Source organism: Lactuca saligna, chromosome 1 (assembly GCF_052625555.1).
Source record: "Lactuca saligna cultivar CGN05327 chromosome 1, ASM5262555v1, whole genome shotgun sequence".
NCBI lineage: Eukaryota > Viridiplantae > Streptophyta > Magnoliopsida > Asterales > Asteraceae > Lactuca > Lactuca saligna.
The window spans coordinates 57,948,801-57,963,439 of NC_136417.1; the positions used below are offsets into that span (position 1 = coordinate 57,948,801).

Consider the following 14,639-nt stretch of genomic DNA (forward strand, 5'->3'; position numbering starts at 1 on the left):
CTCTCGACACAAGCGCGGATGCAGGATTTCACAGTAGGGGTTGTACCGGAAAGCCAAGGGTTGCACGATAATAGAAAAAATAAAATTTTTGAATTTTTTCTATTGCGGCCGGAAAAGTTAGAGGTTGCCGGTGCCACCCTGGACCAACCCTAAATCCGCCCCTGCCTCGACACCTTATAGGATTTGAATTTTGTTGTTTATGTTTTTTTCCTATGTATATATACAACAAAAAGGTTTAATGGAATCAAACACTAGACATTAATAGTTCAAAATCTCGTTCCAAATGTGCACCAAATATATTCAATATCTGATAAGCACATAGTTGATATCATACAAACAATACAAACCCAAACATATTAGTGCATGAACCACAACTCATACTTGAACATTATGAATCTATCAATGAGAGGTCACCGCATTTAACCTTCTCTTTTCTTAAATTTATGAAATATCCATTCTTTAAAGAAAATGCAAATTAATGCAAATTAATAGCCATCCAATGGCATCTTAGCTCCCCCTACAAGTTTGAGGCTTTCCAAAATGGTGGTGGTTGTTGCGATGGTCGCGGTGGCTGTGGTGGTTGAGGTGATGATGCCGCTTCATCATGTGGTAGTTCTACATTAAAAACGACATCCGGAGAAGCTATATAAGAGGGCGGTGGTGGCGGTGGTTGTGGTGGACTATCATAGGATGGTGATGGTGGTGCAATTTCAACAATCGGAGAATCAAGTTGTTGATTTGATCTGCTATGCCACCATCTTCTTAACCTTAAGACCTCCACAACAATGGACCTACCACATATTGCAACCCCACAACCAGCAAATGTTGCAAGGAGAATCGATAAAACTGGCTGAACATGAACCTATACACCATTAAAACAATAGTGAGTGTGTTTCGGTGGGTGATAAGAAGAAATTTACATCAACTCATATCATTATTCCATCAATTTTAATGGCTAAATTCAACAAATTGCAACATACTTTCATTTGTTGTGCATTATAACATCTTGCTTTCATTTCTTCATAGCAACATTGTTCTTTTGAAAACTATAATGAGTTATAGAAATGGAAATTACTTTGTTCAACAACAAATGGATATATTTTTCAAAATACAACATTATGACATGAGAAAAAAATGGAAAGATAATGTTATAATAAAGAATTTAATAAAAATATATTGCTATTTCTTGCTTTTAACTCTTTCTCCCACAACAACGATAACATAAATATATAAAATATTCCTTACCACAGAGTAAAAAATATGTGCGAAAATCACCACAAACACGAACTGAATTGTCGCATATATCCACACAAATCTTCGTTCCACTGTCCAGAAAAATATTAATATCTTTAACCAAAAAAACAAATTGCAAAAATGAAAACATAACTTACCCATAGCTGAAGAAGTCATGGATGAGAGAAGACCTAATACACAAGAAAATGGAAGAGATAGAGCGATTGAACCTGTACCCATATTCCCAACCTTCACGAGAACACATTTTTATCAAATCAATATCTGAATCTGAACTAAATTCATTTAAAAACAACTAAAACTCATAAAAATCTTTACCAAAAGTTGCTCAAGAAAGCAAAAGTACGCAAGAATGGTAACAATAACAAGAATCGGCGTCTCTTTCCACACTCGATAAATGTCACTGCTCAAATCAAAACAAAAACGATATTAATTAAACGATAATTCTGCTATTTTCTTCAAAAAATAATATTCTTCCAAAAACTTGCCTGTATCCATTAACTTCAATGTGATGCGCATGGGATGCAGTTTCATGTGTGTCTCGATTTCTCACACTATGGATTCTTAAAAGTGTAACGGGTAGATTTTGGACATCTTGATGACACACGTCACATGTTTTGTTACCTTTTATACTAAACCATTTCACAGCACATTCTTTATGTGCCAATGCGAGTTCACCTTTGCAACTACATTCCATTTTTAGGGTTTCACCACCTTCGCATAATTCCACAAAACATATCCTGCAAACCGCTTCTTCTTCAGCTATATCATCACCATCATCTTCACAACATCATCAAACACATGTAAATAACGATATAACGATTTAAATTATGTGATGATATTGTATATCAAAAGAATTTGAAAAACAATACCTTGATTATTAGCAGGATTAGGAGTTGGTGTTGTGGCATCAACATCTTTCACCCGTGGATTTGATGGAACCACACGAAAAAACGAATCCATTCTCTTTAAACTTGTGGTTTCATTGAATATCGGGACAGATTGTGATCGAGCTATATGTTCATGGACTTTCATCTACAAATAATCACATAATTAAAAAAGATTTATATATCGACTTAGGGTTAATTTGTAATAAAAGTAACACAAAAACTAATCAACTGATCACCTGCAAATTAAGCGAACCACCTGCTCTTCTTAATACATTCGACACATGGTCTGAATGTGGGGTACTCATCTTTACAAAAGGTGTAAACATTTTCGTAAGCGACCATGATCTTGCGATAGAAGACTTCTCTTGTTGAGGTAAAGAAGTTGAAGAAGATGTTGGAATTACGACATCTGAAATAGTATTGTTTTTGTTCTTAAAACCCAGTTTTGGTAGAAGATTTTTCTTCGACGCTTTGCTTCTTGATGAAGTTGAACAGGTTTCAGGTGATGCTCCAAGATTAAAATTTACTTTTCTGTGATATGGTGGTAGTGGTGGTGGTGTTGGTGGCATCTTTATTCGAATAAATTCTTGAGAACAAGAAGATTGTAATGTTCTTGATGGTGTACATGTCCCCGAATTCTTGCGATAATCTTCGTTATCAGTTACCTGAAAATGAACAAGAAAAACTAAGATTTCTAAAATTATAACTTACTAACAGCGATTAGTTCTATAAAAATGGAGCAAGTAGTACCATAGTAGAAACTAAAAAAGGGGTCTATGAAATCTTGAAACAATACGAAGAATGGAAGAATAAAGATGTCGTCTTTTATCTGATCAAAAACTGTATTTTATTTTGTGGGTCCAGTTTGTTTGTTAAAGATTTGAAGGAAAATGATATACACGAGTAAAACCCAAGCTTTTCCACATCATTAATGAACTTTTGGAAGCTTTGATTGAAATACTAATGCAAAGCCAAATCATTTTGCACTAACAAAAGCATCTGGATGATTATATGATGCTTATAAAAGCCACAAAATGTCGAATCGGATGCGCTTTTTTTTTTTTTTTCAAAATTTCAAATTCATAAAGTATATATGCCACTAATCCAATCAACAATAATTCCAACCAGCCATTCAAAGCTAGAATCGTAGGGTTTTATTTAAGCGGGATAATATGTAATATAAAAACAAGATTACTTTCAGAAAAAAAAAAAAAAAAACTTTATTATCGTTAATTATGATTTTAAATATTATCTTGAAAATGTTTTTATTACAAGACTCTTTATTATCGTGAAATTATAGTTACAAAGGATATCATGTGACCATGAAAAGTTAAAAACTGACTTTCTTTTTGTTGTAAAAGTAAAGCTTTAACAGGCTTTGGGGCTTTCATCCAAGAAGTACGGAAAACTCTTAAAGTAACTCAAGCAACATAAATTTTTTCATAAAGTAAATATGCAAAATACACATCAATTTATATTTTAGAGGGGTTATATAATTTGCTAAAAAAATGTTATTATTGTGTACGCAAAAGACTTTGTGTAAGAATCGGTCCCTAAAATAAATGCTATATTCACATAAAAAATCAAGATTTACTGCAAAAGATTGTTTCATGTTATTATTTCTTAGTTTCCCAATTGAGTTATCCAAAAACCTTTAACCCAAACATGTTTTTAGTGAAAATTGCAATATTTGACTATGTTTGACTATTAGTGTAAAGTCTAAAGTAACCTTTTTGGTTTCTCGTTGTAGCCAGAGAGTGAAATGATATCATTAAACTGCCAAAAACAAAGTTCTAAGTTATAATTTCTCAGTTTCCTAGTTGAGTTAAATAGTTTCTTGGTGAAAATTGCAACAGTGGGATATGTTTTACTACTGGTAATATGTCTAAAGACTAAAATACCCTTTTGGTGTTTACTAATTACTAGTACCCAGAGAGGAATAAAAAAAAAAAAAAAAAAAAAATCAAGATCAACTACAAAAGTTAGGTTCAAGTGATCGTTTCTCGATTACAATGTGTGGACCATGTTAACACACTTAGCATGTCTAAAATCATTATTTTATAACAATAAAAATGGGTAAATCGGTAATTAAACTCAAAACTTACGGCTAGAATATAAACTGTTTGGAGGGTAGAAATTTGTTCATAATTAATATTAAAACGATTGATAAAATGCTTTGCTCCTAATCCTAATAAGTTGCCCTCACAAAAAAGCGTACACCCAAATGCTTAAATGTCAAGAAAATCAAAGTTGTAGTAATCAATCTTTTAATCAAGAAATACCAAAAAACATATTAAAATCGAATTAAGAGGAAAGAGAAAAATGGGGGAATAGAAATGAAAACCAACCATGTGAAGAGGAATCCTAACTTGTTCAGTTTGGGAAGAACTTGAATGATCATGTCCCTCATAACTGGTAGATTTAAGACCATTATATTCTTGAGATTTCATGTTTCATGTAGCAATTTGAGACGGGTTCTGATCTTTTGTGAGCACCAGAAAATTTGATGAAAGCTGGAGAGAGAGAGAGAGAGAGAGAGAGAGAAGAGAGAGAGAGAGAGAGAGAGAGAGAGAGAAAAGCAAGTATGAATTAATATGAGCATGATATCATTGGTTTTTCATGTTTCTATTTTTTCTTTTTTCCTTTTTTTCACAATCGTTAGACAACCAATTGATTATGTGAAATCTAGGGGTGTGAATTTTTATTAAAGAAAAAGGAAAAAAAATCCAAACCTTTTTTAAATAAGCGACAACGGAATTTTGTGGTTCAATTCATTTTCTTGTATATATGCATAAGATACTAAAAAATTATGTTTATTTAGAAGATTATTTGATTAAATGTTAAAAAATAAAATAATTAACATGTATTTACAAGTTATGTTGAAATTAAAATAATAAAGACGCATTTATGTCATCATGTATAATTTTTTAATGTAAAGTGTTATGAGCATTTTTTAGTGAAAAAAAAAAAAAAATCAAAACTTAAAAAAAGTTGTCATTTTGATGTTCGAACATAAAAACAGATATTTTTAACAACTTAATATAATATAAATGAAACATCAATATTTCTTTCTCTATCGTTTATATCATATCCAACCCATAAATTATGAAAATCGATGTTTTCCATCTCACTATTTTTGGTACCCTGTTATTAGAAATACTTTGTTAGCCAAGTAAAACCTCCTTGTTAGAAATACAGTATTAGAAATATTTTGTTAGCTATGTGAACTAACTACAACTTGTTCCAATTGATTTAGTATTATTTTAATAAAATGTTTATGATCTTTAACTATTTGGTTGTAGAGATGCAATAATAATTTTTATCAACTTCAACATAAGAGATTATCAGCTTTTTTTTACAAATAAACAAATTTTAAATTGTTATTACTTATTATATTTGAAAAAAAAAAGTCATATTAGTAATTTTAATGCGTCAACAATACGTCACATCTTTTTTGCTTAATTTAATTGTTTGATTACAATTTCAAATAAAAAAGATTTATTATTTGATTATAACAATTTCACAAAGATTTTTATTGTTTGATTATAACAACCTCAAATAACAAAATCATATTCAAAGATTATCCTTTTATGTATAAAAATGATTTAGATAATAATCATTAGCTATTAGTTATTAAAATAGTTGTAAACATAATTGATAGTAGGGCATTTAGTGTTTTGCCATATCTTTGATATATGTTTTTCATGTTGCTATTCATGGAATAAAGCGCATTGGAATGGGTGCGGCATTAAGTGTTTCACGCTATCTTATATTTTACATATATTTTTCATGATTTTATTTATTTATTTATTTATATATATATATTTTTTATTTGGATCGTTTTACTCTATCTTATATTTACATCTACTTTTTTGTGATTTTTTCCTTTTTTGATATGGATCTTAAAATTCACAGAAAGCAATGCCATCTAATATTTGGAAATATATATGGTTGAGAATCGTTACCTTGGTTAATTACACAACTACGAGCCAGATTCTTTTTGGGGTGCAGACTCCTGGAATTAGGTGGGGCAAAGTTTTAGCTAGCAAGAGCGATGGTGGTTCGAGTGTTAGCCTTTTTTTCCTTCTAGAAATAACCCTTTTAGCGACAACGTTAGCGACGACACTAGATCATGTCGCCGCCAAATGTTATTGTCGTCGCTAAAGGGCTTCCACCGACGACCTCTTGTGTCACTCGCCATTTGATCGTGACCATATGCTGCTATACTGATCCATCGGTTAGGGTTTCATCTCGTGGGAAGTAATAGCAGCGACACTAATTACAACGACATGTTGCCGCTATCGATGACGATGTGTGTGACTGTCATCGTGACTGTTAGATTATTTTTGGATCGGACGGCTAATAATCACCACAGAAAGGCGCGTGTTTTCCCCTCCAACTTGTCGCCGATATTGCCTCGGTGTCGCCACTAAAGGTAACGCCCTTTTGTCCCCCTCCCCCTCGTCCCAGACGACCCAGTTTATGCGTATTATCCTCTTTCTCACAAAAAAACTCTGACGATCAACGTTCTCTAGTGCGTTTTTCCTGCGTAGTACACCACACAAACCACCACTAACCATAGATTGCTTATAGGCCTTCATTTTCCGATGATTTCCACCAATTTTCGGCGTTTTCCAATGAAATTCGAGTTTTTCCGACGACAATAATCATCCGGTAACGTGCGTTTTCTCTTCCCTTTTCTCTTTCTCTTGTTTTCTTACAAATAGTTAATCTTAATTTGATGTTTTTTTGGGTGCTTTTAAGTAATCTCCGGTGGTGACAACCACCACAGCACCACCATTGTCACCAATTTCCGGCGACTGGTCGAATTTTCCGGCGACAACTCTCATTCATGTTCTTCTTTTTTTTCTGTTCTTAATGTATATGAAATGTATGTATTTTGGTATATGTATATGAAACGTAGGTATTTTTATGTGAAAATATAGGTGTTTAATTGTATGTGAAATGTATATATGTATTTCTATATGAAATGTATTTATATGTATGAAAAAATATATGTGAAAAAATATGTATAAGTGCATTTGTATGTGTGTATATCGTATGTTATGATAAAATATGTGTATATTGTATGTTATTATAGGATGTTATAACTAAAACAAAAAATGATGTTATAATTTACTGTAACACCTAAAATATGGTCCCAAAATTTTCATTTTTAATAATAGATAAGATAGTATTTTTGAATATCATCCAAACATTTCAAATAAAAACCAATGTATCAATTGCCATAAAATCAAAGTAAAAATTCATATGCGGAATCCTAACGGTGTGTGCGATGCAGTCAACCCGCACTCTTCCCTTTGTAACAAGAAGTAAGCACAAATGGGATACAGGCCCAAACTACCACATACCATACATATCATGCAATAATGGGATATAGGCCCCGCCCACACTCAGGTAACAGTGAGATACGGGCCCCGCCCACAATCGAATAACAGGCCCCGCCAAATGAGATATGGGCCCTGCCCACACTCGGATAATAATGAGATACGAGCCCCATCTACACTCAGATAATAATGAGATATGGGCCCCGCCCACACTCAGATAATAATGAGATACGCGCCCCACCCACACTCTCATAACGGCCCTGCCCAATAGACATACATATACAGGCACATATAAGTATCACACAGACAACAAGTATAATAACCTAACAAAACAAGGGTCAGCCTTGATGCCTTAGACCCACTAAACAAGTGAGGGAAATCACCTCGAATACAAAATGATAGTTGAACAAGTCCTGGCTCTGAATATCAACTCTACTCAACCCCTAAACATAAACAATTCCTTAAATACAACTCAAAATGCCCCTGAACCCCTTATAGGTCAAACTTGGTTAAAGATTAAAGTCAAATGTCAAGGCAAACGGTCTGAGTTGACCCAACACATCGTGTTGTTCTTCAACACGATGTGCTTCTACATGTATTGCAAGATCGGGAAAAAACATACCAACTCGTTGTGTTTACTAATGAACACGCCGAGTTCACCAGAAATCCAGCAACTTTATATACCAAGCTGTCTTCATCAGATCTAAGAGCTCTAAAACTCAGATCTCTACTAAAATGGTATCTAGAAGAGTAAAGTTTCCAACTTTACCCTTAGGAACCACCAATATAGGTCAAAACCCAAACCTTAGGTTCATTTGAGTGAGGGCTTGATCCATTAAGCTCTTAATCTCTAAAGACATAGTCCCAAACTGCATATCTAACACCCAAAGGCTAGAAAATCATGTGAAGTTGCCAACTTTACGTTCATGCATGCCAAAAAGAAGCTCTAGAGCTCAACAAGGGTTTAATAAAGGACTTAATGCATGAATGAGACCTAGAAGCTAATAAAGCTTGCAACTTTAAGCCAAATAAAGCCACAAAATGACCGAATCTAACATGACAACCCTTGAAACACTCAAATCCTTGGACACACCATCAATGACCCCAAAAGTCATGATAAATCCCTATAAGAAGAGATCTAAAAAATAATAAAGTAAGGTATAAACTTGATACCTTAAAGAGACTGCAACAAGTAGGGAGATTTTGGATCTATAGCCTTTCCTCCAAGCTAGACACCTTCAAACTTCAAGGATCCTTCAAAAGAGTACGAAAATCAACAATTAAGGCTCTCGACAAGCTCACACACTCAACTATGGAAGATGATACTCGACTTTAGTGTATCTGGATAGAGGAGGCTGGTAAGGAGGCCATCCAGGGGACTTAAGACCATTAAATAGGGTGCAACACCCTAAAAATTAGGGTTTCCTTCCCAGCTGCCAACACGCCGAGTTGAGGCACCTCGACTCACTGTTGGTTCATTAATATCTGTGGCCAAAGTCATGTGGACACACTGTGTTTAGGCTTCCAACATGTCGTGTCCCAAGGAAAATATAAACAATTTGAAAATAAGCTCATACTGGAAACCAAGCATTACAATTCTCCTCCACTTGATTCAGACTTCGTCATTGAAGTCCGTTGCCTTGAATAATCTCGGGTAATGCTCCCGCATCTCTTCCTCGGGCTCCCAAGTCCACTCCGACCCCTTGCAGTGCCGCCACTGCACCTTCACCAACTCTACAACCTTGTTCCTTAAGGTTTCCGTCTTTCGATCCAAAATTGACTCCCGTTCATCGATATAATTCAGGCAATCATCCACCTGAATCATCCTCTAAACACTTCCATAACTAAGAGACATAAAATGTGTTATGAATCTGACTGAGCTCGGCTGGAAGATCAAGGCGATATGCTACCCGACCCACCCGAGCAAAAACCTGAAGATACCGATATACCTGGGGCCCAACGTGCCCTGCTTCCTGAACCGAATGACAACTTTCCAAGGTGACACCTTTAGAAGAACCATATCTCCCACCTGGAACTCTAAGTCTGATTGGCGTTTGTCGGCATAGCTCTTTTGGCGACTCTGAGTTGTCTAGAGCCTGCTCTGAACCTGCTGAATCAACTCAGTAGTCTTCAGTACCACCTCAGTACTCCCCATGATTCGTTGACCGACCTCACGCCAAAAAATCAGGGTCCTACATTTCCTCCCGTAGAGCATCTCAAAAGGAGGTCATAATTGTTGTTACACGAAAATTCCGCTATTAGGAGATACGTATCCCAACTCCAACCAAAATCCAATACGCACGCGTGCAACATATGCTCAAGAATTTTGAATCGTCCGCTCACTCTACCCGTCGGTCTGCGGATGAAATGTTGTACTGAAATGGAGACGAGTGTGTCACACCCCCAAACTGGAACGGAGGAAACATTCAAGGGCGGAGGACGTCATGTTTAAGTATCGCAACAATTGTATAGTAGTAATCAAAGCAACAACAACCATTGTATTGATAACATAGTATTTACATTGTATTCAAAACATTACTTGTTTAACATTAATACTATAGCAAAAGATAAGACGAAATGCTAATATGCTCCGTCTTCGAAACGTCCGAGTGAGTACCTATTTAGTAACTTTCCTGAGAATACAAGTGGTTTGAAAAAGTGTCAACATTAAAGTTGGTGAGTTCATAAGTATTTATTTTAGAAAACATGTTCTTTATTCTTTGTAAAACATGATGTGTTTCTCCAGAAAATCCTATATTTTCTGATGTGATGAATGATAAGTAAAATCACTCGTACTAGTTCCTTCTATAAGTACTTAGTGTATACGAGTTACATACAATCCAGATCAAACAGACAATCGATTGTGTGGTTCCGCCCCAAGCCCACAACCAAACAAGGAATAGGAAATGAGGCGGAAAGCCACACATTCCACTGCATTTCGGATCCTTATTGTAAATGACCCTAACGTACTCACTAAGTACTTACAGAGTTAACTGTAATGGTACTAAAAAGTATCAGTTTCTTATGTTTAAAACTCTTGTGACTGAAGGTTCTGATCCATGTATTTGAAATTATCTGTACTATTACCTCCTATGATTGCTTAATGTATACTAATTATATATGATTAAAATCGAACAAACAGTGGACTGGATGATTTTGTCCTAAAATCCGAATGTAAAGTTTATAATCAAATAAGATTATTTGATATTATATTATTCGTAAATATGCCGTTGTTTTCTCATTGTGAGTTTTATAACATACTAACTCAGTCGGCCTGATCGTAATTTTCTTTAGGCGTTGGAATGTTAACGACATTTTTCACCGCAGTCCTGCCCGCCTGACTGTAGCTAACAGTCGAGATGTGGGATTGTCAGTCCCAAATAGATCTATATACAAATATCTCGCTCTCCCTACAAGAGCTTCTGGTTATAAATCAGGACTTTTACTCGTACTTAGATAAGTCACAAAGACATCTCACAACTTGCTTCAATGTGTTTACAAGTAATAACTGAAAACCCTTTTTGTTTATCTGTTAAATCTATACTTTGTAAAATAGTTCCTTATGTTCCATAAACTATACCCATCTGTAGTTTATAGGTTTGTTTCTGTGTTGTAACCTGAACTTTGTAAACTAGTATATTTGTTTCATAAACTATACCTATTATAGTTTATAAGTTTATTTCCGTGTTAATGTGAAAACTGTTGCGTTTTAACATGTTTTGTAAATCGTTTATAAATCCAATAGTAACGATAATTTTTGTGTATTTAGTAAATTTCATGTTTAACAATGTTTTACGGTAACAAAATATAATAAAAAATTTATATTATTAAAACACAAAGTTTCTTATGTTTTACTTGTACCCCCCCCCCCCCTAAACAATGAAAAAAATCATGAAAACGTAGGGGTATGAAATCACCTTATGTGCGTGTTTTTGGTTGGGTACAACTTGGTCGTGATGATTTCCCAGGCTAGAACACATGTTTAACAAATGTATCATAATAATATTATACACATAATATTATATATTGATTAGTTGAATATACATGTTACTTGTTTGTAAATAAGATTAACTAATTCATAATACTTACGAATTTTATGGAGATTTGATATGTTCTTGAATTTATGTTGAAGGTTGGAACTTTAACTGGGTAAATGTTTTGGGAAGATATGAGATGGCAGTGTTTATTGAAAATGTTAAATGATCCACATTTGTATCTTATTTAAAAAGGAAAAGAAGGCGGTGGGATATTTGGCAAGTGGGGATGTTGATTAGTATGCCAAAAGATAAAGGATAGGGTCTTCCTCCGTGAACAACATCTAAGAAGAGAGGGTTTTCGGTGCGAGGCCGAGAACTGGATTTGCGGTCCAGCGGTTTCGTACGTTTTCGGTCCGAAGGGAGGGTGAAGCTAGATGAGAAATCTCTCAGTTTTTATGCTTTTTATTTTTTAGTTTTTGCAACACTTTAATGAAAGGAATTTCTACATATTAAGTTATTAATTTTAGCATAATTAAATTGCAATTAAATAAATTTAACTTTTAATTGACCTTGGTTGACATTGTTCGACTTTTGTTGACTTTTATTTACTTGAAATTTATGGGTTGTCACATTGTGCCCATCTCGTCGTGAAACCGCTTCCAAAATCTAGAAGTAAAGCGAACATCCTGGTCTGAAACCACTGATACTAGCACCCCATGATGTGCCACCACCTCCCGAAAATAAATCTCGGCTAATTTCTCTGTGAAAATACTCTCTTGGATCGGGATGAAGTGCGCGCTCTTGGTCAAACGATTCACGATGACCCAAATAGAATCCACTTCGCACGCGTTCCTATGAAGCTTCGTGATAAAATCCATGGTGATGTCTTCCTATTTCCATACTAGAATCTCCAATGGTTGCATCTTGCTGTGAGGTCGTTGATGTTCAACCATGACTTTCCTGCAATTCAAGCACCGCTCCACAAACCATGCTATATCCCGCTTCATGCAAGGCCACCAATAATCAGGGTGAAGATCCCTATACATCTTCGTTGCCCCGGGATGAATGGAGAATCTCGACTTGTGAGCCTTCTCCATCATAACCTGGTGCACACTGCCCCAATATGGAACGTAGACCCTTCGATGCAAAGTCAATAGTCTACGACTATCATAATCAAAGGAAGCCACCTAACCCACAATTCGCTCACACTTCCGGCTCTTTTCCTTCATAGCCTCAACATGTGCTTCCCGAATCCGTTCCAAAAACGGAGTAAACACTGTCATCCTCAAGCATATAGCTTGGATCATAGCCACAACCACCTTGCGGCTGAGAGTATCGGCCACCACATTTTCGTTTCCCGGGTGATAAAGGATCTTGCAATCATAATCCTTCACCACATCCAACCAACAACGCTACCTTGTATTCAGGTTTGGCTGATGCATCAAATACTCCAGGCTTTTGTGGTCCATGTAAATAGTACAACGAACCCCATAAAGGTAATGCTTCCAAATCTTGAGGGCGAAAACCAAAGCCCCCAACTCCAAATCATGTGTCGAATAATTCACCTCATGAGGCTTCAGCTGCCTAAAAGCGTAAGCGATCACGCAACCCTGCTGCATCAATACTGCAACCAAACCCGTGATCAAGGCATCACTATAAACCACAAAATCATCAACACCCTCCAACAAAGTCAGAATCGGCACCTCACACAACCGTTGTCTAAGAGTCTTGAAAGTTGTCTGTTGCTTAGGCCCCCAGCGAAATGTCACTAACTTCTTGTTCAATCGGATCAATGGAACAACAATCTTGGAGAAATCCTGGATGAATCTCTGATAATAGCCAGCCAAACCAAAAAACTCCAAATCTTAGATGGAGACCTCGGAACCTCCCACCGCATCACAACCTCAATCTTGGCCGGATTGACCAGAATGCCCTTTTGGTTGACAAGGTGCCCCAGTAACTACACATCGCGCAACCAGAGCTCGCACTTGGAGAACTTTGCGAAGAGTCTCTCTTTTCTCAAAGTCTCCAGTACCTCTCTTTAAAATTCTCCTAATGTTGCTCCTGAGTCTTGGAATAAACCAAGATATCATCAATAAAGACTATCATCGACCGATCCAGCATTGGTCTAGACACGCAGTTCATGAGATCCATGAACGCGGCCATAGCATTGGTGAGCCCAAAAGGCATCACCACGAACTCATAATGACCATATCGAATCCTCAAAGTTGTATTATGCACGTCCTCATCCCTGGCCCTCATTTGATGATAACCTGATCGTAAATCCATTTTGGAGAATCAAGATGTACCCTGAAGTTGGTCAAAAAGGTCATCAATCCTCGGGAGTGGATAACCGTTCTTCATCGTTACCTTATTCAAATCCCGGTAGTCGATACACATGTAGCACCTGGTTTCCGGTATGTGAATTTTATTTGGGCATTGCTCTAATTTAGCCTTGGACTCGGCGAGTCATAGGGTCCGACTCGCCGAGTAGGGACGAGACTCAGGACACGTTTTAAGTAGGCGACTCGGCGAGTCCACATCCTGGACTCGGCGAGTCACCGCTGCTGGATGAAACCCTAAGTTTCAAGGGTTTGCACCCTATTTAAACTCTCATTCCGCCCCAACTCGTCCCCATTCACCCCCAGAACTCCCCCTACATCGTTTTCCCTTGTTTCCTTGAGAGTTTGAGGTGTTCTTGGTGTGTTCTTGAAGGTTTTGAGGAGTAAGAGGAGTAGATCAAGAAGAGGAGAAGGAGATCAGCCATCTTTGTGTCATTTCAACATTTCCTTTGAGGTATAACCCGTTTTCCCCTTGATTCTATGCTTAAAACTTCATTTGGGTCCTTCTTGGTCAATTCCCCAAGTTTGTATGTGCATTATATGTGGTAATAAGGCGTTTGGCCTTTGGATCTATGCAAGATTGAGCTCCAGGAGCTCAGATCTGTTAGCTTTTTGGCCCCATGAGGCTTGTTAGCCCTAGATCTACCCTTTTGAGACATTTTGAGCCCTATAATCCATATTGGTGAATATCCACACGTAAAGTTGGAAACTTTACGTGTGATTCGTGTCCTAGAAGTCCAGATCTATGAATGGCATGGGCTGGAACCGAGCAAATCGGTATATTTAAGGAGTGCATGGCGACGACTCGGCGAGTCGCATAGGTGACTCGGC

At 36.4% G+C, this 14,639-nt stretch overlaps 1 protein-coding gene across 2 annotated transcripts; it reads right to left on the reverse strand.

The window, feature by feature from the left end:
• Positions 1-234: 234 nt before the first annotated feature.
• LOC145036877 (uncharacterized) lies at positions 235-4,729 on the reverse strand. Of its 2 annotated transcripts, none has more exons than XM_078985404.1 (8): positions 4,490-4,729; positions 2,378-2,806; positions 2,124-2,286; positions 1,740-2,031; positions 1,570-1,654; positions 1,392-1,482; positions 1,246-1,325; positions 235-862 (listed from the first exon to the last, which is right to left on the reverse strand). In XM_078985404.1, exons 1-8 carry the CDS (start codon positions 4,589-4,591, stop codon positions 518-520), a joined length of 1,587 nt encoding a protein of 528 aa, XP_078841530.1. In that variant the 5' UTR covers positions 4,592-4,729; the 3' UTR covers positions 235-517. The 2 variants fall into 2 exon arrangements, with proteins under 2 accessions (XP_078841530.1, XP_078841540.1); XM_078985414.1 differs by lacking the exon at positions 4,490-4,729 and adding an exon at positions 2,892-3,015.
• Between the last annotated feature and the right edge of the window lie 9,910 nt (positions 4,730-14,639).